The following is a 24,816-nucleotide window of genomic DNA, read 5'->3' on the forward strand; positions in this document are numbered from 1 at the left end:
GCGTCTCGGTTGCCTGGATACCGAGAGCGTCCGTAGTGGCCGCTGGCGCTGGCGAACTGCAGGGTCTGGGGTGTTATTGGAGGGGCAGTTGGTCCTCATTTCTCCCGAAGCCCGCGGAGGAGCGGGTAAGAGCCCCGCGAAGCCGGCCCCAACCTTGGGAAAGGGATGGGAGGCGACTCTGGCCGCTAGCCCCGCGCTGCTAGCGGCTCCACCGCGCCCTAGCCGACAGCCGCCCTTCTTCCTCGCAGCGCGCCGCGATTCCCCAGCCTGGTCCCTTCTGCGGAGAGCGATGCCGCTTCCCGACACCATGTTCTGCGCTCAGCAGATCCACATTCCCCCGGAGCTGCCGGACATCCTGAAGCAGTTCACCAAGGCTGCCATCCGCACCCAGCCGGCCGACGTGCTGCAGTGGTCCGCGGGGTAAGCACCCTCGGCCCGGGGAGCGGTCCGGTCTACGTGCCCAAGCCAGACGAGCCCAGAGGGCCCTCCTCCCGGACCAGGGGCCCGACGCGGCGCTCAGCGTCCGTAAGAGTATCAGGCAAAACTTTCCCCTTAGCATTGGTGACATCTATACTTGAGTGTCTATCTAGGAACCATTTATCGACCATGAGACCCGAAATTATTGCAAAATGCTCACTTACCTACAAAGTAATGGCAACTCAGTTGTTTAAAAGTGTTTATGATGAAGATAGACTAAAATTTAAAGCAATTGCATTGGGCAGAAAAGTGTCTACATTATGTTAAAAAAATTTACATGGTTGCGGTCACTTTACTTGTGAAATGATTTTTTACAAAAAGGAATATTTTAGCTAAGTTCCTCATCTGCAGAGAATCCTCTCAAAGCTATGTATACCCAGAGCTGGTTAAATTTATTAGAACTGGGACGACCGTGGTCATACTGAGGTCATCATCCCTAGAGTGCTCCCGGTAAACTGTCCAGCAAATGAACCTTCACAGTTTTTTGTTTGTTTTTTTTTTTTTTGCCACAAACATTACAACACTTTCCAGGAACAGACATTCATAATCTCAAAGTTACAAGTCAACAGATCTTAGAGGCATTAAAAGAAATCCTCTTGGTTTTACAGGAGAACTCTTTGCCCCTTTTCAATAAACAGATGTAAAACAAAAACTCACTTTTATGATGACAAGAGTCAGCATAGGTGTAAATTTAATTTAAATATTTTAGTCATCAACATGTCAAATTTTGACTGGGCTTGGTGGGTCACGCCTGTAATCCCAGCACTTTGGGAGGCCAAGCTGGGAGGATCACTTGAGCAATAGAGTTTGAGACCAGCCTGGGTAACATAGCAAGACCCCATCTGTATTTTTTTTATAAGAAAAATAGTTTAAAAAGAAAAAAAAAGCCAAATTTTGCTGGCTTTCTCTAAATTCTATAACCAAGGTGAATTAGTTTCCTTTGGCTGCTGTAACAAATCACCACAAAACTTGACAGCTTAAAACACAGACATACATTCTAGCAGTTCTGGAGGCCAGAAGTCCAAAATCAGTTCCACTAGGCTAAAATCAAGGTGTTGGCAGGGCTTTGCTCTTTCCAGTGGCTCTCAGGAAAACCCAGCTCGTTTCCTTTCCTTTTCCGGCTTCTAGAGCTGCATTCCTTAGACTCCTTGGCTCATGTCCCCTTCCTCCATTTTCAAGGCCAGCATCTTCAAATCTCCCTCTGCCTCTCTCTTCCAAGGACCCTGGTGATTGCATTCAGTGGCCATCCAGATAGTCCAGGGCGATTTTCCCACCCGAGATCCTTAATCAGTCTACAAAATCCCTGTTACCATGTAAAGTAACATTCCCAGGTTCCTGCGACTTGGACCTGGATATCTTTGGGGCTGTTATTTTACCCACCAACTGAGCTACTTGTCCATCCAGTGCTTGCCCTCTGAGAAACGCTTTTATCAATGATTTCTGAAAGACTCTTTCAAAGTTCTTGCTAAAGAAATATAGCCTCTGGTTTTAACCGTTATTCAAACTTAAATAAAAGGATTTATAAGAGTTTGTGCCCTACGAAAAGTTCCAAGATTTAGCAACATTTTCTTGGAACATTAAATTATATTTAGTAATACCTTAGAGGTAGTTATTTTAAGCTTCACTTTGTTTATTTATTTTTGAGATGGAGTTTCACTCTTGTTGCCCAGGCTGGAGTGCAATGGTGAGATCTTGGCTCACAGCAACCTCTGCCTCCCGGGTTCAAGCGATTCTCCTGCCTCAGCCTCCCAAGTAACTGGGATTACAGGCACCCGCCACCACACCCAGCTAATTTTTGTATTTTTAGTAGAGATGGGGTTTCACCATGTTGGCCAGGCTGGTCTTGAACTCCTGACCTCGGGTGATCTACCCACTTGGGCCTCCCAAAGTGCTGGGATTACAGGTGTAAGCCACTACACCCGGCCTAAACTTCACTTTAAAAGGTTTAATCAGGCTGGGTACAGTGGCTCACACCTATAATCCCAGTAGTTTGGGAGGCTGAGGCTGAGGCTGAGGCTGATGAATCACCTGAGGTCAGGAGTTCAAGACCAGCCTGACCAACATGGTGAAACCCCGTCTCTACTGAAAATACAAAAATTAGCTTGGCTTTTGGCACACACCTGTAATCCCAGCTACATGGGAGGCTGAGGCAGGAGAATTGTTTGAACCTGGGAAGCAGAGGTTGCAGTGAGCCAAGATCGTGCCACTGCACTCCAGCCTGGGTGATAGAGCAAGACTCCATCATAAAAATAAATAAATAAATAAATAAATAAATAAATAAAGACTGAATCAGGAACTTTCCGAATGTACCATGCTACTAATTTCTCTCAAGAGCCATTTATTTATTTATTTATTTTTGAGATACAGTCTTGTTCTGTGGCCCAGGCTGGAGTGCACTGCTGCCATCTCAGCTCACTGCAACCTCTGCCTCCTGGTTCAAGCAATTCTCCTGCCTTAGCCTCCCAAGTAGCTGGGATTACAGGTGGGTGCCACCACGCCCAGCTAATTTTTGTATTTTTAGTAGAGATGGGGTTTCACCATGTTGGCCAGGCTGGTCTCGAACCCCTGACCTCAAGTGATCTGACCTCCTGGCCTCCCATAGTGGTGGGATTACAGGCTTGAGCCGCCGCACCTGACCAAGAACAATTTTTGAGTTTAGAAGAAAACCCAGGCATTATTCATTCAGCAGTATATATGTAATTGTAGGCTCAAATGTGTTTCAGCTGTCACAGGACATAATCTGTTAGGGAGAGCTATTCAAAAGTAACTCAAGTAAGGCGGGACTTGGTAAGTGCAAAAATGAAGGGTCATGAAAGTTAAGCAAAAAGTGGCTTGGTCCTTGAGAGATTTTTTAGGCAGGGAGATTGGGGCTTGGGTGGGGAGGAGAGGATTCCAGGAAGAGGAAGCAGCACAGGAAGAAGGGGGCAGAAACAGGAAGAAGAAAACCCATCAAAACCAAAACAGGAAACCACTATACCCATGGACATAACTGCTGTAGAACAAGCAAGCAGGCTGAGCATGGTGGCTCACACCTGTAATCCCTGCATTTTGGGAGGATGAGACGGGCAGATTACTTGAGCTCAGAAGCTCAAGACCAGCCTGCACAACGTGAGAAGACCTTGTCTGTACTAAAAATAAAATTAGCCGGCCATGGTGGTGCATGCCTATAGTCCCAGCTATTCAGGACACTGAGGCAGGAGGATTGCTTGAGCCCAGGAGCTGGAGGCTTCGGTGAGCCATGTTCACAACACTCTACTCCAACCTGGGTGACAGAGCAAGAGCCTGTCTAAAAAAGAAAAAACAAACAAAAAAGATGAAGCAAGTAGCTATTCCTCTTTCCTCAGGTTAGGGTTCTTTTCAAAGGAGCTTCTCAGGTGGGCGGATAGCAAAGCTGAGCCAGCCTCCCCCAAGCCTGTGAACTCCACCATGAGGGAGTCGGCTGTTCCTTATGATACCATCGTGCAGTTGTGCCTCACACAGGACAATGAACGTAAGAATCAGTCAAGTAACAGAGGCTGCTTTGGCTGGCGTGGGCCTCAAGGGAACTGGCAGAGGCTAACATTACTTGGTCTCGCCTCAAAAGCAAGCTCTCCCAGCCTCGGCCCTACTGACAGTTGGGGAAGGCACAGGAGGAAGGGGCGTCCTGTGCGTGATGGGACTTAGCAGCCTCCTGGCCTGCACCCACCGGATGCCTGGAGTACCATCCACCCTCTGCTGTGACAATCAAAAATATCTCCAGGCCAGGCGCGGTGGCTCACACCTGTAATCCTAGCACTTTGGGAGGCCGAGGCGGGTTGACTGAGCTCAGGAGTTTGAGACTACCCTGGGAGCAACATGGTGAAACCCCGTCTCTACTACAGTATAAAAAATTAGCTGGGCTTGGTGGTGCACATGTGTAATCCCAGCTACTCAGGAGGCTGAGGCTGGAGAATTGCTTGAACCGGGAAGGTGGAGGTTGCAATGAGCTGAGATGGCGCTACTGCACTCCAGCCTGGGCCACAGAGAGAGAAAAACAAAAACAAAAACAACCACAAAAACAACAACAACAACAAGAGTCTCCAGAAATTGCCAAATGCCTTTTGGCTGGGGGTAAGGAGGAGGAACATTATCCCCCACTGAGAACTCTGCTTCCAGACGCCGTATCTAGCTCAGGATTCCTTGCCTGAGTTATGAGGAATTACCCCCATGAAATAGGTGAAAACCTTGATTAGTAGGAATGTGGCAAAACGAGGCACCCATTCTTCACCTGCACCCTTTAGGTCTTAAGGTTCACATTTGTCTAACTCATTGCTGCCTTCATTTTAACTTTTCTTCAAATCATTCACAAAGCCACAAAATGGAGCTGAAGTTGTCTTACACAGCAAGAAAACAAAGTCAAATTTGAGGGGTGTAAAGAGAGAGAAGGGATGAGATATGAAGTTAATTTGAGTCTATCAGATATCGACTTATCCGTATTTATCTGTAGCAATGTTTCTAACTACTCATGGCTTTAAAATTGTTAATCTGTGGCCCTGGTGGATGCTTTAATGTTCATTTTCCTGGATATGCTATCTCTTTTCATCATGCTGAAGTTTAGGGCCCCAAATGATGTGGCTTCAGCATCGCCACCTCTGGCAAAGATACCAAGGGGCATGAGTTTCTCAGAGGGTCTTACCTGGCACCCCTCCCACCACGAGCCAGAGGCTGGATGTGGGTTCCCTCTTGACTTATTGCCAAAACAGTTTCCCACTCTTGCCCCCAACATAAGCAGCAATATCAGTGTCCCAGAAAGGAACAATTAAGGGGAAAAATACCAGGCAGGAAAAGTGGGGGCGGGGGGTGGCGGGTGGGAGCCAGGCCAGCACCTGCCATTCCCAGTGTGGTGGCAGGTGACCTGTGTGTTCCTGGGCTGCCTCAGGGTTGAATATGCAGATGCTTAGAGTCAATCACCTCAAAAAGCAGCGAGACCAAACCCACCTGTCAAAAGTGGGAAGGTGGCCTGGCACAGTGGCTCACAGCTATAATCCCAGCACTTTGGGAGGCCAAGCTGGGAGGATCACTTGAGGCCAGGAGTTCCAGACCAGCATGGGCAATGGAGCAAGACCACATCTCTACAAGAAATCATTAAAAAGATTAGCCAGGTGTGGTGGTGTGTGCCTGTAGTCCCAGCTACTTAGCAGGCTGAGGCGGGAGGATCCCTTGAGCTTGAGAGGTCGAGGCTACGGTGAGCCATGATTATGCCACTGCACTCCAGCCTGGGTGACAGAGTGAGACCCTGTCTCAAAACATTTAGAAAAAAAAAAAAAATACATGGAGCTCCAGCTGATTGTGAAGTGGCAGGGAGGAGGGGAAGAATAACACACGTTGAAGGAGCTTTTGCGAGTGCCAGCCACTGCGCCAAGCCCTTCTCACTCAGTGCTCCCCGACCCTCCACAGGGACTCTCATTATCCCCTCTGCCGACAGAGAAACTAAGGCATGCAGAGAAGGTTAAGTCAGAGAACTAAGTGGAGGAACCAGGACATAAGCCCGGGATGTTGGTCTTCAGAGCTGTCCTTCCTAATCACCATTGTTTTGGGGGGTTATTTAAGAAATTGCATCGCATAGCTGCTTTTTGTGTATTGATGAGCTTTCAGAGATGTCTGTTATTTATTAGATATTTTTCAGCTTTGTCAAGAGGAGATCCACTTCCTGTAAAGGACAGAATGGAAATGCCCACGGCAACCCAGAAAACAGACACAGGCCTGACTCCAGGACTCCTGAAAATTTTGCACAAGCAGGTATGGGGGGTTCTGTGGCCTCAGGCAACTGGCCTGTGCTTTCCTTACCATTCACTGTGCATTGATGACAGAGCGAGGCCCACCCCGGCGATGTATTTCAAACCTCCCAAGGTCCCTGAAGTCCTGCTTTTCCTGCCACGCATCGTCAAGGTTGATTCAAGGAAGAAATATGTTGTGTTTGGGAGGTCTTTTTCTAGCTTCAACAGCCCCAAGTAACTATCCAGGGGTGGATTTTACAAAAGTGAAATATAATTTCTTTTAAATACAAAATGTACATGACACTAGATTCTGCTGGGCGAAAAATACAAAATTCCAGAACCTGGGGGGTTTCCAGTCTGTTCTCCAGGTGTGCATTTGTGAAAGCTGTGTGCGGGCCTGAGTAAGCCTCTGCCTTCTCTGTCTGAAGGCGGGGCTGGACTTTGGCGCCCAAGGTGGGCAGCAGCCTCTGGTGTCCAGTTCTGTGGAGAGCCTGGGCCCTCTTCCTGCCTTGCACTTCTTCGCCCCACACGCCATCCTGTTTTTAGAGACATGAGTTACTAAAAGTGGGTAATGGAGCAAGGCTAGGCACTCCTCATGACTCGGTTCTTTTGCTAACAGAGACACCAGTGGCATAACCCTGATTTTCAAACTGACTTACCCCGTTCTACATTGTGAAGTGCTGTACTTCTGCATAGGGTACAGTGCATTCTGAAACTAGGACTTTTCCATGGCTACCTTAAGGGAAATGAAGAACTCTTGAATGGTGTAGCTTGGGAAAAGACATGTTGAAATCGCTCAAAGCCTTTTCATCCAAGATACTGCTAGCAGATTGCAGAAGTTACCAGTTTTGATAGATTGTTTAAAATAGTAGAAGGAAGGCCGGGCATGGTGGCTCATGCCTTTAATCCCAGTACTTTGGGAGGCTGAGGCAGGCAGGTCACTTGAGGTCAGGAGTTGAAGACCAGCCTGGCCAACAAGGTGAAACTTTGTCTCCAATAAAAATACAAAACTTAACAGGGTGTGGTGCTGTGCACCTGTAATCCCAGCTACTTGGGAGGCTGAGGCGGGAGAATTATTTAACCCTAGGAGGTGGAGGTTGCAGTGAGCCAAGATCATGCCACTGCACTCCAGCCTGGGCAACAGAATGAGACTATCTCAAAAATAAATAAATAAATAAATATATAGTGGAAGGAATACATTTATTTTCAGTTTTAAGATTTCTCCTAACTGTTAATGTGTTTAGGGGCTGGATTTTTAAAATGTTTTTTACTGAGGTTTATTTTTTATTGTGAAGCATTTCAGACAGTACTCAATATCAGTATGCCTGTTTCATTAAGTCAGAACATGATGCTGTATTCGCTTCACCGTCCTTTTTTCATTTAAGAAATAAAAGGTTGCCGCTTACTGGCTTCCCTGCCTCCCCTCCCCAGGGCTGACAGAACCCACTGTCATGCATTTGGAGTTCATCTGTCCCCTGCGTGGGGCGGGTTACTCGGTGTATATTGAATTTTCACAGCATTCTAGTGTTTCCCAGGTTTTAAAACGTACGTAAATTGTCATACTGTGTTTTCTAAACAGTGTCACCACAAGCAGTATGTGGAATTAACAGATCTGGAGCAGAAGTGGAAGAACTTGTGCCTGCCGAAGGAAAAATTCAAAGCGCTCTTACAACTGGATCCTTGTGAAAACAGAATCAAGTGGATAAACTTTTTAGCACTTGGGTGCAGCATGCTTGGTGGGGTATGTACCTATAAACGCATGTCAGTCATTCTGTGTCAGCATGGTCCCAGCTTAAAAATCCTTTCGGTTTCCGTAACTAAAGGGAACACTTTAGTAACTTTGTCTTAGAAAAGCATTTCACCCTGCTCCAGGCCTATTATATTAATATTTTTGGGCTTATAGTTATTTTAATTTACAGAAATTACTTATGAATGCCTCAATTTAAAGGTTAACAGTAGATGAAAGATATGGATACTATTAAACTATATTTAGGTTTTAGAAGAAAATGCATCAATGACTTTTTAAAACTACAAATCATTTTGTAAACTGATAACTGTTTTCCTCATCTGTGGAAAGAGGCATATAATTATTTTCTACTTTAGTAGAAATCTATTATTATTATTATTATTATTTTGAGGTGGAGTTTTGCTCTTGTTGCCCAGGCTGGAGTGCAATGGCGCAATCTCAGCTTACCACAACCTCCGCCTCCCAGGTTCAAGCAATTCCCCTGCCTCAGCCTCCCGAATAGCTGGGAGTACAGACGCATGCCACCATGCCTGGCTAATTTTGTATTTTCAGTAGAGACGGGGTTTCTTCATGTTGGTCAGGCTGGTCTCGAACTCCCGACCTCAGGTGATCTGCCCACCTCGGCCTCCCAAAGTGTTAGGATTACAGGTATGAGCCACCACGGCGGCCTTAGAAGTCTATTATTAATAACTAATAGATACAGTGCAACTTTGCTGATGTTCGAGTATAAGCCAAGCGACTTAGGAGTAAGACATATCCTCCAGGTGACGAGGCGAGCCTGGGAGGTCGGGGCGAGAAGGGAGCTGGGATGATGTTGGCAGGACTTCCTTTGCAAACCCAGAGTCAGTCTTCTCAGCTAAAGTCTTGCTATGAGACATGTTGGTTGGGTGAAGGAAGAGTAACCGGGCATCAGCCATGTGAAGCTTACGAAGAAAGGAGGCAGAGCAAGGAGAACCAGCTCCTTTGACTACATAGATTAACAATTTGATTTTACCCACTCCCTTCAGTCTGTGGCGCAGCGTGTATAACTGGACGCCCATGTGCTTGCTTCACAGCCCTCACTCAGCTTTGGTCCATGCCCAGAGCTCTTTCATTCCATTTTCATTAAAACCAATTCCTTGAAATGGGTGGTGGTAAACACCCACAAACCTACCCAACGTGGTCGCTAACGCACCCACTTCCAACCACCCGTGTCCTCCTCCCGCATCCTGTCCCCCTGCCTGGTGGCCTGAAGCAACGACGTTTCTGAAGCTCCTGCTTCTCGCTCCCTGGCCTGTGAAACGCACACTTCTGTGTGTCCCCCAAGAGGTACATTGCGGAATTGTAGTTGGTTTTGACTTGATGAAAAGACAATTGTGTTGTTAGTAATTTTCTGAAATTTTCATTCTAAATTATATGACTAGATGTATTCATCTGTATATCACAGACCGTGTTGTTCTTTCCCTTCCTCTGCCATGTCACATCTGAGTGCAGCACAGCTCACCAGCTCGGTGGATGGCCCCAGTGGGAAGCTCCGTGCGCTCAGGGAGGCGGGTGTGGTGCGGCTGTAGAATGAGCAAGAGTTTTGTTGTGTAACTGCTCAAAGGCAATGGAGGTGCTTCCTGTCAGCCCTGGGCTACTTGTGCCAAGGCCTGGATGTTGGCAGGCCTGGTACCCTCCAGTAGCAAGGACAGGTGCAGATGGCACCAGGGGAGTGTCTCAGGGGTATTATCAAGATAGACAAAGGCAAATACATTTAATTATTGGAGACATTTTTATGTCACTTTGTTAATCTGGAACTCTGTGAAATCTGTCTATCTATCTATCTATCTATCTATCTATCTATCTATCTGATCTATCTATCTATATCTGTATCTAGCTATATATTTTTTGAGATGGAGTCTCACTGTGTCACCCAGGCTGGAGTGCAATGGTGCGATCTTGGCTCACTGCAACCTCCCAGGTTCAAGCAATTCTCCTGACTCAGCCTCCCGAGTAGCTGGGATTACAGGCATGCACCACCATGTTCAGCTAATTGCTGTATTTTTAGTAGAGACGGGGTTTCACTGTGTTGGCCTGGCTGGTTTTGAACTCTTGACCTCAGGTGATCTACCAGCCTCGAGTTCTGGGATTACAGATTACAGGTGTGAGCCACCGTGCCCCGCCTAAATAAATAAATAAATAAATATATACACATACACACACACACACACACACATATATATATATATAAAATATATATATATATTTTTTTGATTCAGAGTCTTGCTCTGTCGCCTAGGCTGTAGTGCAGTGGTGCGATCTGGGCTCACTACAACCTCCGCCTCCTGGGTTCAAGTGATTCTCATGCCTCAGTCTCCCAAGTAGCTGGGATTACAGGTGCGCACCACCATGCCTGGCTAATTTTTTTGTATTTTTAGTAGAGACGGAGTTTCGCCATGTTGGCCTGGCTGGTCTTGAACTCCTGACCTCAAGTGATCTGCCCGCCTCGGCCTCCCAAAGTACTGGGATTACAGGTGTGAGCCACCTCTCCCAGCCCTGAAATCGATATGTTAACAATATAAAATTGTGTGCAATATTTGAATTAATGTTGGTGGTTTCTGCCTCTAAGCTTAGTTGTAAAATTTTGATTTCAACAATGATGAGAAACTAGAATAATTCATGTTTTTGGATCCATCTTTATAGTTTTCGCCTTCCTAATTGTGAAAATTGAGCAATAGATTTAAAACACAATTGAATGTGATTTGGCAAATAAGGCCAAATCTGCAATCTAGTGTGACACTAGATGGAGACATTGTGTTAAGGACAGAGCTTGGCCATCTAAACTGATTCCTGGGGAAGAGACATTACAAACGGCACACATTCTTTTGTGTCCTTCCTATCATATGTTGCTTGACCCACAGAGAATAAACTGACACCAGGAAGCATGCTGTGTGTCACTGTGGGTTCCTGCCTGTCTCCTAACTGGAGCCACCTTTGCCAGCAGGACTCCAGATTTGCCCTTGACTCCTTCCATAGGTGCTGGAGGCCCCTCCTGGGCGTAGAAAGCCACAGTCACCCTCTGCTCTGGTCCAGTGCGGCTGTAGACTCAGGGTCAGGTTCAGGTGTGAGAGCTGACCTCTCCTCCCTCAGAGGAGTGTGTGCTCGTCTGGGGTCCTTGTCTGCTGCCAGGGATGCCTGCTCTGCCCTGGCTCCCGCGGCCCACAGAGCGCTGAGCTCAAACACCTGTTTCGGGGTGTGCCGGGTAGACAGGAGGGGCTCGGACCCGCCAGGCCTTGGTGTGGACACTTGTGTTGTTGACCTTGTTGGCCCTGGGTGGCTTGGAGGTGTGGTAAGAACACAAAGCTGTGAATTCAAGGAGGGGTTTCATCATGTTGCTTGGCATCATAAGCGTTCATTTTTATGCTTTAAAAAATACCTTCAAAAAGGAGGAAATAAAGAAGTGAAGTGCGATGAGAAGAATTTGTAGTGGATTACCGCCTGCGGATGTTTATTCACATAGGGTGCTGTGTCATTGGTGGCTAGCCGCTGCCTGCGTGAGTGGGATAGATGTCATTCCTGCTCCCTGCGTCTATGGCGGGGCATGGCTTGTGGCAGGTGTACTCTCTGTGCTGTTACATTTATTTCTCTTAGAAATCACTCTCGTCAAATTCGTTGAGTTGAAGATCTCCAAAAAGACTGGAAACCTCTGTTTTAATTTCTGAGTCATACGTATCATTCATTCCACAAATGTTTACTGTGCATTATTTTGTGCCAGACCCCGTTCTAAGCGCTGAAGGTTCTGGAGTGAACAAAATGGTCAAACATCACCAGGTTATTGGAGCTGATGTCCTGTTACATCCTTGAATCCCTGAACACTGCTCTAGTTATTACATCAAAAGCCATCAATTCAGGTTAAGGGGCACTGTGAGCTGCCCCAGGCAGGTGATCAAGGACATTAAATTGCCATCTGGGTGTTAAGAGATTCCTGTCCTCCTTCTCAATGTTTTGATGTGCTTGCATGGTGAAATGACTATATTTCTATGTTGTGGCTTTTATTTAAAAATTTTTTTCTTTTTTCTGTAAGAGACAGGGTCTCGTTCTGCCACCCAGGCTGGAGTGCAGTGGCATGATCATAGCTCACTGCAGCTGTACTCAAGCGATCTTCCCACCTCAGCCTCCCAAGTCACTGGGATTACAGGCCTGCGGCACCACACCCAGCTAATTGTTTATTTTTTGTAGAGACAAGTATCTTGCCATGTTGACCAGGCTGGTGTCAGTTCCTGAGCTCAAGCAATCCTCTCGTCTTGGCCTCCCAAAGTTCTCGGATTTATAGGTGCAAGCCACAGAGCCTGGCTGACTTTTATTTTTCCATTTCTACAATGCCATGAATGATCCTGAGCATTAAAGCTGTGGATCAAAATGTTTTCTTTTGTCTTTTAAGCATGGAGATCTTTTTTTAAGATAAGAAAATTGTGAACCAAGTCTTTCATCCCCATACTCACACTGACAGAGTCAGTCCGTTATGATCAAAACAAATAACATAGACTTCAGTGAGGCTTTTTTTTTTTTTTTTTGGAGACAGAGTCTCACTCTATCGCCCATGCTGGAGTGCAGTGGCGCAATCTCGGCTCACTGCAACCTCCGCCTCCGGGTTCACGCCATTCTCCTGCCTCAGCCTCCCGAGTAGCTGGGACTACAGGTGCCCACCATCACGCCTGGCTAATTTTTTGTATTTTTGGTAGAGATGGGGTTTCACTGTGTTAGCCAGGATAGTCTTGATTTCCTGACCTCGTGATCCACCGCCTCAGCCTCCCAAAGTGCTGGGATTACAGGTGTGAGACACTGCGCCTGGATAGTCAGGCTTTTAAACACATTTGAACTTTCTTAATCACAGAAGCATCTCTCTTCGTTTACAACCACAGATGCACACGTGTCTAGCGCAGCTTTCCATCTGAACACGGTGCACGCAGTGGCCATGATTTCTAGGGTTTGACCGTGTGCGGGAGCGCGCAGAGCCCTGCATGTGTATTCTCTGGAATCCTCCCGACAGCCCTTTGAGGAAGGCACCGTCAGGTTTGCAGGCTGGTGCCCCAAGGCAGAGAGAAGCTGAGTCACAACAGGTGGCTTGGAAGTGGGGAGAGGAGAGGATTCCTCCTAATGGCTCCGTAGCACAAGAAGTGTGCAGCCCACAGGTTAGGACCACTTTATTCAAGTTTACGCCTGAGATTTCCTGTCTCAGAGAAGAACAACTCCTCGGGACAATCATCAAAATCATTTTGTGTCCTGAAGTGATTCATCCCCTGGAAGGCATTCAACCTAGGCCTTCTGACAACATACACTCTGGAGCTCTCAGAACATCACCCCATCCAGCTGTGCTCCAGCATGTCAGATTCAGTGACTGACCTATCACGGTACCCTGCTGACCCGATGTGACGGCCACCTGCGCCAGTGACAGAGGCTGCATCCTGGCTTACTCCTTGCTGCCATTTCCTTCCAGGTTTCCCCAGCTAGGGCTCGAAAGCCCACTTGGACATGTCCAAGAAAGGCCAACAGAATTCCTTGTAGCCCCTGCAGCTGGTGGGAAGACACAGCCATGCCCCCACCGCTCAGTGGGAGCCTGAGGCCATAGGCATGTTTAGGAAGCTGTCCCTGAAGACAAAGGATCTGCTCGGGCTCCTGACTCCCCTGGCCCCAGCTCCAGTTTCCCTGATTGCTCATGTCCCTCCCTCTGTGGGAAAGAGGCAGGGCCCACGCTCCACTGACCAGCCTTGCCCCTTCCGCTGGAGGTTCCCATGGGCCGCTGATGTGGGCCGCTGTGGCCTCCCCTTCCCTGTCCTGGACAGGGTATCACACCCTAGCCACAGGGTGAACTGCTGCTTCCCATTCAGGGCCTCCTACCCTTACCTGCTGTCAGCCCCAGAAATGGTTTTAAATTAGAAAACTCTAGAGAATAACAGAATTTGATGAAAAGGCCCTTAAGCTTTTGAGAATGCAGTGCTGGGTTAGAGGCGCGGCTTCACTGGAAGTCCAGTCTCTACCCCCAGCACAGCCATGCCTCGGAGGGGGACTTCCTTTGTTCTGATTCTGTGTAAAACGGGCCTATTTTCGTTTCCATGCCAGCTGAGAGGTGCCCTTGGGGAGGTGTGAGGTGACTGTTGAGGGGCCCCGTGTCATCATGAGAGCAGCTATAATTTGGAAACTGAAAAATCCCACAAAGTTGGCACGCCGAAAATGCCCAGAAAATAGTGGGTGCCCCCGTGCCTGTGTTCTTCACACATCTCCGTTTGAATTTCAGATTATGGATCACTAAAAAAAACTAAGTGCTTGGCCGGGCACAACGGCTCACGCCTGTAATCCCGGCACTTTGGGAGGCCGAGGCGGGTGGATCACCTGAAGTCAGGAGTTCAGGACCAGCCTGACCAACATGGTGAAACCCCCGTCTCTACTAAAAATACGAAAATTAGCTGGGCGTGGTGGTGGGCACCTGTAATCCCACCTACTCAGGAGGCTGAGGCAGGAGAATCGCTTGAACCCAGGAGGCGGAGGTTGCAGTGAGCTGAGATCGCACCATAGCACCCTAGCCTGGGTGAAAAGAGTAAAACTCCATCTCAAAAAAAAAAAAGCAACTAAGTGCAGCTTGCCAATCACCTCTGCCCAGCACGTATCGCACACGGGAGAATAAATCAGCAGCACGGCGGAGGGCAGCATGGGGCAGCCGTGCCGAGGAGAGGGTCTTTTGGCTGGTGTACAAGTGACTGTGCCACCCCCAGGCCTTTGGAATTGAGAAATAAATTTGAAGAAATGTAACTCTGCACAAGATCAAGCCAGTTGCCTTATGAATCCTTCTGGATATAAAGATTGCTGCAGATCTTATTGTCAGAAGCGTTGACGTGGGTAGTGTCATCACGCCTTTGCAGAGGCAGTGATGCTCGAGTGTTTTGATGTCTTTTTCCTTAAATACCACTTCCTCTGAAGCCTTGGAACAGTGCGTTACACAGATCTCATCTGCCTGCTCCATCCACGCCAACTCCTTCCTTCCCGACTCATCCTTCCTGAGGCCCCGCAATCCTGCACACGGTGGTGACGGACTTCCATTTGTGTCGGGTGTAAAAGCAAATCCCGTCATAACAACATGTCTTTGAAAGTTTCAAGCAAGCAACATGGATTGTGAAATACACGACTCTACTTTGAGCAAGTCCTCTCTTGGGGACAGTCTTTTAGGGGAGCCACGTGTGCAGCGGTCCTGGAGCGGTGCCCGCAGCTCCACAGAACGGGTTCTGCACTTTTCCTAGAGAGAGCATCACATTGCCCTGGGGGCTGCACTCACCCGCTAACCATGCCGTCCACCTCAGCAGCACCAGGTGCAGCCGCCAGCCCACCGGCACTGCTGGCATGGGAAGCGGGTGGAAATGGGAGGAACTGCTCCATCAGGCCGCTGGGGACAGGGAGCTCAGTTCTGTTCAGGGCTCCATCTCCTGCAGCCACATGTCTGGGTCCCCAAGTAGGCGACGTCTCTGCCCCGGGTCTTGTTCCTGTAGCCCACCTGGCAGCTGCTAGACATAAAAAAACGGAGTAGTCACTGGGATGAGCTCAGAGGCCCACCAGCTGCGCTCCAGTCCTGGCTGGGTGACTTGGGTGATTGCTGAGACCCTCTGGGCCTGGCCAGGGTGTCTCTCTGCTCCTCACAGTAACCACATGAGGTGACTGTCATTATTCTCACTGCCAGAGGAGGACAGCGGGCTGTGTTATCAGCCTTGCTCTGACCACAGTGTTCTGTAGGGGGGCTCATTTTGTCCCATAGCCTGGAGCGGGCTCAGAGCCCTTTCCTGTCCCTGAGGATGTGGGGTTTATTCCTGACACAGCCGCTGTGGAGCCAGACAGGCCTGGCCTGGCTCGTGGCGGCCCTTTCCCTGCGTCTGCAGCATTCCTGTGGGGACGGTGCTCGGCGCTGGCCCTACTGTGTTTGTTTCTTGCGCTTCCCTCAGAAGCACAGCCCCGGATTCATCCCTGCAGGCGATTCCCCAGGGATGCCAGCCGCCTCCATGGCTGCTGCAAGCTGGAGCTCTCAGTCTGCCCTCACACCCCACCCCAGCAGCCTGCGGGGTACCAGCCTGCTCGGGAAGGTCCTGGTTCTCAGCCATGTCTGCCAAGTGATGTGGTGTAAATACTCCCACTGCAGCTGAGTTCAGGCTGCCAAGGTGAAGTCCTCCAGCTCACACAACTGCTGGAAACTTCGCAGTTGGCTCATGAGCCGGCTCCAGCACAGCACTGGGCTCCGAGGAAATCCTGTGCCACCCACCAGTCCTTGTCCTTCCTGGCCTGTCCTGTGTGCTTTGACACAGGAGATTGCTCTCTCCACCAGGAAACGCTTTTCTTCACTCACCAGCAGCCTCCCTCCTGGCCGTGCCTTCCAGGTCCCCTTGCTGGTCCCTCACTCCCCAGCTCTTGGTGGTATGGTGTGTCCATGCACTGTCCTCCCACCTCAGCAACCTCATGGGGCTCAGCTGTATATACCATCCTGTTCGTACACACCATCCCCCCCCCGTGTATGCCATCCCCCCGTGTATACCATGCCCCCCATGTATACCATCCTGCTTGTGTACACCATCCTGCTCATGTACACCATCCCCCTTGTGTACACCTTCCCCCATGTACACCACCCTGCCCATGTACACCCATCATCCCTGTGTACACCATCCCCCATGTACACCATCCCCTGCCGTGTACACCATCCCACTGTGTACACCATCCACCGTGTACACCACCCTGCCCGTGTACACCTTCCCCTTCATGTACACCATCCCCCCATGTACACCATCCCCCCATGTACACCATCCCCCTTGTATACACCATCTCCCTTGTATACACCATCCCCCTGTGTACACTATCCCCGTGTACACCACCCTGCCCGTGTACACCACCCCGCCCATGTACACCATCCCTCCCATGTACACCATCCCCCTATGTACACCATCCCCCATGTATACCATCCCCCACCATGTACACTATCCCCCCATATACACCATCCCCCCATGTACACCATCCCCCATGTACACCATCCCCCACCGTGTACACTATCCCCTCATGTACACCATCCTCCTCATGTACACCATCCCCCGTGTACACCACCCTGCCCGTGTACACCTTCCCCTTCGTGTACACCATCCCCCCATGTACACCATCTCCCTTGTATACACCATCCCCCTGTGTACACTATCACCGTGTACACCACCCTGCCCGTGTACACCACCCCACCCATGTACACCACCCCACCCATGTACACCATCCCCCCATGTACACCATCCCCCTATGTACACCATCCCCCTCATGTACACCATCCCCCATATACACCATCCCCCCATGTACACCATCCCCCATGTATACCATCCCTCACCATGTACACTATCCCCCACCATATACACCATGCCCCCATGTACACTATCCCCCACCATATACACCATCCCCCCATGTACACTATCCCCCACCATATACACCATCCCCCCATGTACACCATCCCCCATATACATCATCCCCCACCGTGTACACTATCCCCTCGTGTACACCATCCCCCAGTATACACCATCCCCTGATATACACCATCCTCCTGTGTACCCCATCCCGTCCGTGTATACCATTTTGCCCATGTATACCATCCTCCTCCCGTGTACACCATCCCCCCATGTACCCCATCCCCCCCGTGTACCCCATCCCACCTGTGTACACCACCCCGCCTGTATACACCCTCTCGCCCATGCTCCCGAATCTCCTCTGTGAGTGCTAGGCCTACTAAGTAGCGACCTGAGTCACCAGTTCCACCGGGTGCCTGACAGACATGTCAGTGGAAGCCACCCCAAACTCAGCTTCTTTCTGGAACTTCCCAGTTGATAGCAAATCTACCCTTGCAGCTGTTCAGGCTCCAAACAGTGGAGCCACTTTTCATGGTTCTGTCCCTGCCCACATGCAGCCAACAGCGAGTTCTGGTAACTCCACCTTCAGGAGAGGCTGAGTCTGGCCCTTCCCAGTGGCTGCCGCCACCCAGGCCCCTGGCTGTATTATTCCAGCAGCCTCCTCGCCAGGTTCCTGCCTTCCACCCTCATCACTGGGTTCCCGCCTTCCGCCCTCATCACTGGGTTCCCACCTTCCGCCCTCATCACTGGCTTCCCGCCTTCCGCCCTCATCACTGGCTTCCCGCCTTCCGCCCTCATCACTGGCTTCCCGCCTTCCGCCCTCATCACTGGGTTCCTGCCTTCCGCCCTCATCACTGGGGCCTCCTCCTGTTCACACATCGGCAGAAGGACTCCTTAGAAACACTCCACAGTGCTCTGTCTTTGTTTAAAACCCTTTGACACCTTCCCATAGAACCCAGCCAAAGCCCAAGTCCAACCTGGGTCTGTAAAGACCCCCGTGATCTGCCCCCCACCCCATCCCGCTGACCTCATTTCCCACGTTCCTGCCTCTCCATGGCCTGCTCTAGCTACCCGGAGCTCCTGGCGGTTTCTGGAACACACAGAAGTACCCCTGGAATTCTCCCAGCATCCCACATGACCGGCTCGTTCCCCCTGGGTCTGTGCTTACATGCTACCTGCTCTGACCTTCCCTGACCACCCGGTTGAAAATGTCACCCTCCATCCCGGCACTGCCTGCCTGCTGCTCCAGGCATGCCCCCTTCCAGAGCACCCTAGAATCCAGGTGTTGTGGCTTTCCCACTCGACTGGGATCTCCACCTGAGCAGGGCTTAGTCGTCTGTTCACTGCTACATCCTGGTGTGTAACAGGCACTTGGCAAATGTGGAGGGAATGAAGGGCTGTTGCCATGTGTGTGTGTTGGCAAGGGGGGGTACATTTCAGCAGCCACCCGTGTGAGCTCACCTTCATCAGTAGGCAGTGTGACCATCCAGGCAGGTACGAGAGAGCCACTCTGGCAAGGACGGGCTTCACAGAAGGGACTCGAGGTGGGGACCGAGGGGAGGGTCCCATAGGCCAGCTGCGGAATTAGGACACCTGCCCCCCCAGCTTACCCTGGCCAGGGTGTTGAAGGCTGCAGGTCACCGTGATGTCTTGGTGCAGAAGGAGAAAAGGAGACCTGGGCTATGCATTTTCTTTTGAAAAGATAGTAATCTTGTGTTACAAGGTTTCCCCCACCTCCTTCAAACAAACACACACACAAAACAGCTCATGTTTTTTCAACAAGGATGAATTGAGCAAGTTGGAGGTGGGAGGCCACGGGCTGGCCCCGGGGGGCCCTGGTGCCCAAGCCCTGCAGTTCCAGCACCACGAAGCCTCTGGTCTCATGAAGATGACCTTGGCCTGTTAGCTGCCCCAACCAGGGCCTTGGCTGGGAGGGCAGGTGCTCAAAGCGTCTGCCGTGTGGAGGCAGGAAGGTTGCTCAGAGGACAGGCTTTCCCTCTGAAAGCGGAGGGTGGGCCGCTGTCTGAGGTGAGCCCAGCAGTTTGGAAGAGTGTGAGGGAGATGAATGGTTTGCAGGGAGGAAGTCCAGGTGTTGTCCCGGAGCTAAGACAGAGCCCAGAGCCTTCTGTGTGAACAGGGATGGAGCCAGGACAGAGCCCTCCCTTCTGCCTGGTGGGCATCGGCTGACACCCAGGGCCTCCTTGTAGGCATGCAGGCCATTGGCTGCCAGCCCTGCCCTCTGCAGGCAGCACCTCTGGCTGGTGGCAGAGTTCATTCAGCCCCTGGGCACATCCCCGGGTGTGTCTCTGGGCCAGTTGGGGCTGCACAGTTCTGCATTAGCTTAGGAAGTTGGTTTTAAAGACATTGATACTTCCTTTTGTCTGTAACAGTCATTTCTATTTGAATAGAAAATAAGATCTGTGAATTAGAATTTTTTCCTGGTCAATTGCACTCCATTCAAACCTTTTCTTTTGATTTTTCATTATGGCAATTGTACATTCCCCTAGTTCTCAGTTCAGATGGAGAGCGTACTTTTTGGAGAATTTCTGTCAGATATGCTAGAGTGTTGATTCTGCTGGTGCCTATTTTCAATGTGAGTGATGCCAGGAGTAACTGTTTTTCTCCCCACCTGGCTGTGGTGCTCCTAGTCCTTGAACACTGCGCTGAAGCACCTGTGTGAGATCCTCACGGACGATCCGGAGGGCGGGCCCGCTCGCATCCCTTTCAAGACGTTTTCCTACGTCTACCGCTACTTGGCCAAATTAGACTCAGACGTGTCTTCCTCGGAGACGGAATCCTACCTTGCCTCTCTAAAGGAAAATATGTAAGTATGCACACTCTCTAGGATTCAGGTATGTTGACCATGGGAGAATTTCCTGTTTCACTTCCCCCTTGTAGGGAAAAACCCAGTTTTTCCTTTGCTCTTCCACCACAACAAGAATCAACACAGAAGACTGCTATGACCAAATGTGTGGAGGTTTTTCCTCACCAAAAAGCGAGCAAGCAGTCCTGCAGCAGACACCAGCTCTGCGTTCTCATTCCATCGCTACCCTGTCTACCTGGAGATAGTGTGAGATCCCACAGGTGGAGGGCTCCGTCCCCGAGACTGCCCCCACCCTGCCGCATTTCTGATGCTAGGTGCAAGCCCCAGGTTATCTTGCCTGTGCTTCTGACTGACTGGCTATAAATCAGGGTTCCCACAACCCCTCCTCGGGTCAGTTAATTTGCTAGAATGGCTCACAGAACTCAGGGAAACACTCATGTTTACTAGTTTATTACAAAGGATATTTTAAAGGCTACCAACAGTCAGAGGAAGACAGATACAGAGGTCTGGAAGGGTCTGGAGCATGGGGGCTTATGCCCCCACGGAGTTGGGGTACGTCCCCTCCCTGCCTGCGAATGAGCTCCTGTTGGCATTCCTGTTGGTCTCGATGTGTTTAGCTACCGGGAAACTTTCTAAGCCCTGTCCTTTTAGTTTTTTTTTTTTTTTTCTGGAAGCTTCATGATTGATTAAATCATGAAGGCCATTAGTGATTACCTAAGCCATCAGCCCCTCTCCCCACCTCCAAGGTTGGGCTGGGCTGAAGGTCCCACCCCTCTAATCCTGCCTTGGGCTTTCCAGTGACCAACCCCATCCTGAAGCTATGTGAGCCATCAGCCAATCATGCGCATAAAGAAAGAACTCACTTTGGAGATTTCACAGATTTTAGGAGTTGTATGCCAGGAGGCGGGGTTGAAGACCAAATATATATTTCACAATATCACGTCCCTTGTCTGCAATAACTTTGTCCCAACAAATCCTGTGTTTGGCGGAAGGTTTAGGCACACCTAATGGTATTCAGGGTGTGCGTAAGTGGAGCTGCAGATCAAAGACCATCAGCAAAAGCAGGCAGCACCTCAGAAGGGAGCCGACCTCTCCTGTGGCTCCCACCCATGTGCGCTGAGGGTCAGTTTTCTTTAGACTTTAGAGGGAGAGAATGTATCCTTTCATTAAGACTCGTTTATCCCAAATCTATCCTGATTCCTATGTACAACATGTCAGGTGGTATTAAATTGTAGCATGTTAAAAAGTGAGATAGAGGTTGGGCACGGTGGCTCATGCCTGTAATCCCAGCATTTTGGGAGGCTGAGGTGGGTGGATCACTTGAGATCAGGAGTTTGAGACCAGCCTGGCCATCATGGCAAAACTCCATCTCTTCTAAAAAAAAAATACAAAAAATTAGCCAGGTGTGGTGGTGGGTGCCTGTAATCCCAGCTACTCAGGAGGCTGAGGCAAGAGAATCTCTTGAGCCCGGGGGGCAGAGGTTGCAGTGAACCGAGATTGTGCCATTGCTCTTCAGCCTGGGCAACAAGATTGAAACTCCATCTCAAATAATAATAATAATAATAATAATTTAAAAAGTGAGATAGAATTCCTTTCTCCACAATGAAACGTAGACATGGATTACTGCTGGTGGACCGCCTGACGGTAGTGCCACGGAGGCAGGATCATTTGCAGAAACTTGAGGATGTCACTGACATCAGTCACGCAATTCTCACTCCGATGAACTTGCTATATGACCCTGACACATTGCATGGTGTATTGTATTTGCACCAGGCTGCATGTGAGGTAAGGGTGGTTCTGCTCTGCAGCATGACTTGGAGCTGACATTCGAATATATTGTCCAGTGTTCTGATCACCTGCCACATTTGTTAACAAGATGAATGAATCCCCCCTTTAAAGACAAGATGCAGAGCAAAATGGAACAAAACTCTTGGGTCCTGCAGAAGTTCTCATTTGTTCATTCCTTAAACTACCATCAGATGCTGACTCTGCACCCTGCACTACCTATGGGGAGGCAGAGAAAGTAGCCCGGGGCCGGTGGGGTGTGCAGAGGCGGTGGTGACAACTGAAGGGCAGGGCCCGGGGAGCTGTGGTGCTGCAGAGTAAGCCTGGTTAACAGAAGAAAGGGCCTTCAAGGTGCAAGGGCAGGAAAGGGCCCAGCTCCTCCAGACTCCAGCCCCAAGGGAGATGGGGCCCCTGAGGTCTTCCCAGCACTTCCCCTTGGGACCACTGCCCCCAAGTGCTGGTTGTGGTTTGCCCCTGAGCCCCACACCTCTCATCTCGAACTGCCCACAGTACAGTTTACTGAGCACCTGTTCTGTGCCGGGCACTGGCGCGGGTGCCGGGGATGATGGCAGTGAACAGGTCATGCCCGACCCCTGGAGTTTTGCCCTGTGAAGCAGACAGACATAAGACAAGCAGATTTCAAGACAGCAGGTCATGCTGAGTGCTGGGAGGACAGTAAGCCAGGGACAGGGACTGATGGGGGCTGGTCCCAGGGCCGCCTCTGGCACAGCACATACCCCTGCTCGCCTCGGCCTCCTGAAAAGCCTCCTGGCCTGTCATCACACCCAGACTCTTGTCCTCTCCTCCCACCCTTTCTAACCGGCCACGGTGCCACCTAGGATGCCGGCTGCGGCACCAGGAGCTGGTACTCTATGATCCGCCAGCCTTTGCCTCCCTTCCTGCCCCAGTGGAACCTGCATCCTGCACCCTGCCCCACCTGTCCCAGCCCTCCTCATCTCCTTGTCCCTTCCACACCGTTCCCTCTCCTTTCTTCAAACTCACATCCCCTCTGGGATGCCCACCATAGGCTGAGCCTCTGGACTCCATGGTCCCCCTTTTTCCTCTGTCATCCACTGTCACTCCAACCCTCCTGTCCTCATGGAACATGGCAGCTCCCAAACTGTCCCTTCTCTCCACCTTATTCTTGACACCGTCCTGGCTGGTGTCTGCAGTCACACGGATGACCCAGTACTTTATCCCCAGCTCTCCTCCTGATGCCCACAGCCTCTGCTTCTGCACCGCCATCCGGATCATGCCGGGCCCCTTTTCCTGCTCTATCTGCTCACCTCTTCTCTTGTGCTCTCTGACCCAGCTACTCCACCTGATGGAGGTGCCTGGGACACGGGTGGTCCCATCTCATTCCAAATCCATGTCCCCAGCCTCCAAAGAACTGGGACCCTGTGCAGCAGCCCCTTCTCCCACCACTTTCCTGAGACCGCCAGTCATGAAAAAAGAAAAACCTATGCATATAGTACCCATCTTTTCACCTAGAAATAAAGGTACATTTATTATACGTTTTGGTACATTTTACACAAGAAAATAGAATGCTTTATTTTTGGAGATAAGAATTACTGATGAGCAACCATAAATAGTTTTTTAAAGTAGACTTTTTTTTTTCTTTTTTTTTTTTTTTTGAGACGGAGTCTCGCTCTGTCACCCAGGCTGGAGTGCAGTGGCGCGATCTCGGCTCACTGCAAGCTCCACCTCCCGGGTTCACGCCATTCTCCTGCTTTAGCCTCCCAAGTAGCTGGGACTACAGGCGCCCGTCACCACACCCGGCTAATTTTTTGTATTTTTAGTAGAGACAGAGTTTCACCGTGTTAGACAGGATGTTCTCAATCTGCTGACCTCATGATCTGCCCACCTCGGCCTCCCAAAGTGTTGGGATTACAGGCGTGAGCCACTGTGCCCGGCCAAAGTAGACCTTTTAAATTATATTGCGTTTTATAAAAATGTTACTAAGTATACGATGAGAAATTACCAATAAGCATCTTTATCTGTTTCCCATTTAGAGACACCAGGAGGAACGGCATGATAGGACTTTCAGATTTCTTCTTTCCAAAGAGGAATCTTTTAGAAAACCGTGAAAATTCTGAAAATGTAGGCCATTAATACAGAGAAGAATACATTTTAGTGTCAAAATCGTGCTCTTTAAAATTCTGGCACCAAATACAACTTATCCTGAATCACATACATGTGTAGTGTGTTTCTCTTCATGGGAATTTAGTGTGACCGTGCTTCATGGGGTCTGTTTCATGACTGCTCTTCACTGTGCCGTTTAAGGACCTGAAGTATAAGAAATTGTTAACAGTGAAATAATCTCTTTTAGTAAAATAATCTATTTGGTGACTGCAGAGTTGGAAGTGGGGCTGGGCAGTTTTAAAAGTGGCTTTTTGGCTGGGTACAGTGGCTCAGGCCTGTAATCCCAGCCCTTTGGGAGGCTGAGGTAGGAGGATGACTTGAGGTCAGTAGTTCAAGAGCAGCCTGGCCAACATGGTGAAACCCCATCTCTACTAAAAATAATACAAAAATTAGCCAGGCGTGGTGGTGGGCACCTGTAATCCCAGCTACTCAGGAGTCTGAGGCAGGAGAATCACTTGGATCTGGGAGGCGGAGTTTGCAGTAAGCCGAGATCGCACCACTGCACTAGAGCGAGACTCCATCTCAAAATAAAAAACAAGTGGCTTTTCTTCTACTTGACTCTAAGCTGGTGGAGGGGCTCGCCCTTTGCTCCCTGCCCACCCTCCTAAGACTCCCTGGGAAGGGCATTGGCAACTGAGGCTGGATCTTTCCTATGAAAGGTGGACCCCAGGGACCCTGCTGTCTGGCCCAGCGTCCGTGGCTGGGGAAAGTGTACTGGACAGCAGCGTGATCCACTTG

General features: G+C 49.9%; 2 protein-coding genes across 2 annotated transcripts; both read left to right on the plus strand.

Annotated features, from left to right (window-relative positions):
• On the plus strand, positions 1-24,127 carry ROPN1L (rhophilin associated tail protein 1 like). The gene is made up of 6 exons (XM_015139739.3): positions 1-125; positions 249-420; positions 6,111-6,234; positions 7,792-7,953; positions 19,976-20,151; positions 23,949-24,127. Exons 2-6 carry the CDS (start codon positions 290-292, stop codon positions 24,046-24,048), a joined length of 693 nt encoding a protein of 230 aa, XP_014995225.2. The 5' UTR covers positions 1-125; positions 249-289; the 3' UTR covers positions 24,049-24,127.
• On the plus strand, positions 22,756-23,605 carry LOC144341302 (uncharacterized; the record flags this gene model as incomplete). Its single annotated transcript, XM_078004384.1, is given in 5 exon segments — positions 22,756-22,801; positions 22,804-22,946; positions 22,949-22,997; positions 23,000-23,207; positions 23,209-23,605. Coding segments are annotated over 5 exon segments (717 nt in total), but the record flags the coding sequence as incomplete, so codon positions are not given.
• Positions 24,128-24,816: the final 689 nt, after the last annotated feature.

This window comes from Macaca mulatta, chromosome 6 (genome assembly GCF_049350105.2).
Source record: "Macaca mulatta isolate MMU2019108-1 chromosome 6, T2T-MMU8v2.0, whole genome shotgun sequence".
Taxonomy (NCBI): Eukaryota; Metazoa; Chordata; class Mammalia; order Primates; family Cercopithecidae; genus Macaca; species Macaca mulatta.

Coding starts and splice junctions, on each gene's coding strand:
- ROPN1L (XM_015139739.3), top strand. CDS start 290: ATGCCGCTTCCCGACACCATGTTCTGCGCTCAGCAGATCCACATTCCC. Junction 6,235..7,791: donor TGAAAATTTTGCACAAGCAG/GTATGGGGGGTT, acceptor TTTTCTAAACAG/TGTCACCACAAGCAGTATGT. Junction 20,152..23,948: donor GCCTCTCTAAAGGAAAATAT/GTAAGTATGCAC, acceptor TTTCCCATTTAG/AGACACCAGGAGGAACGGCA.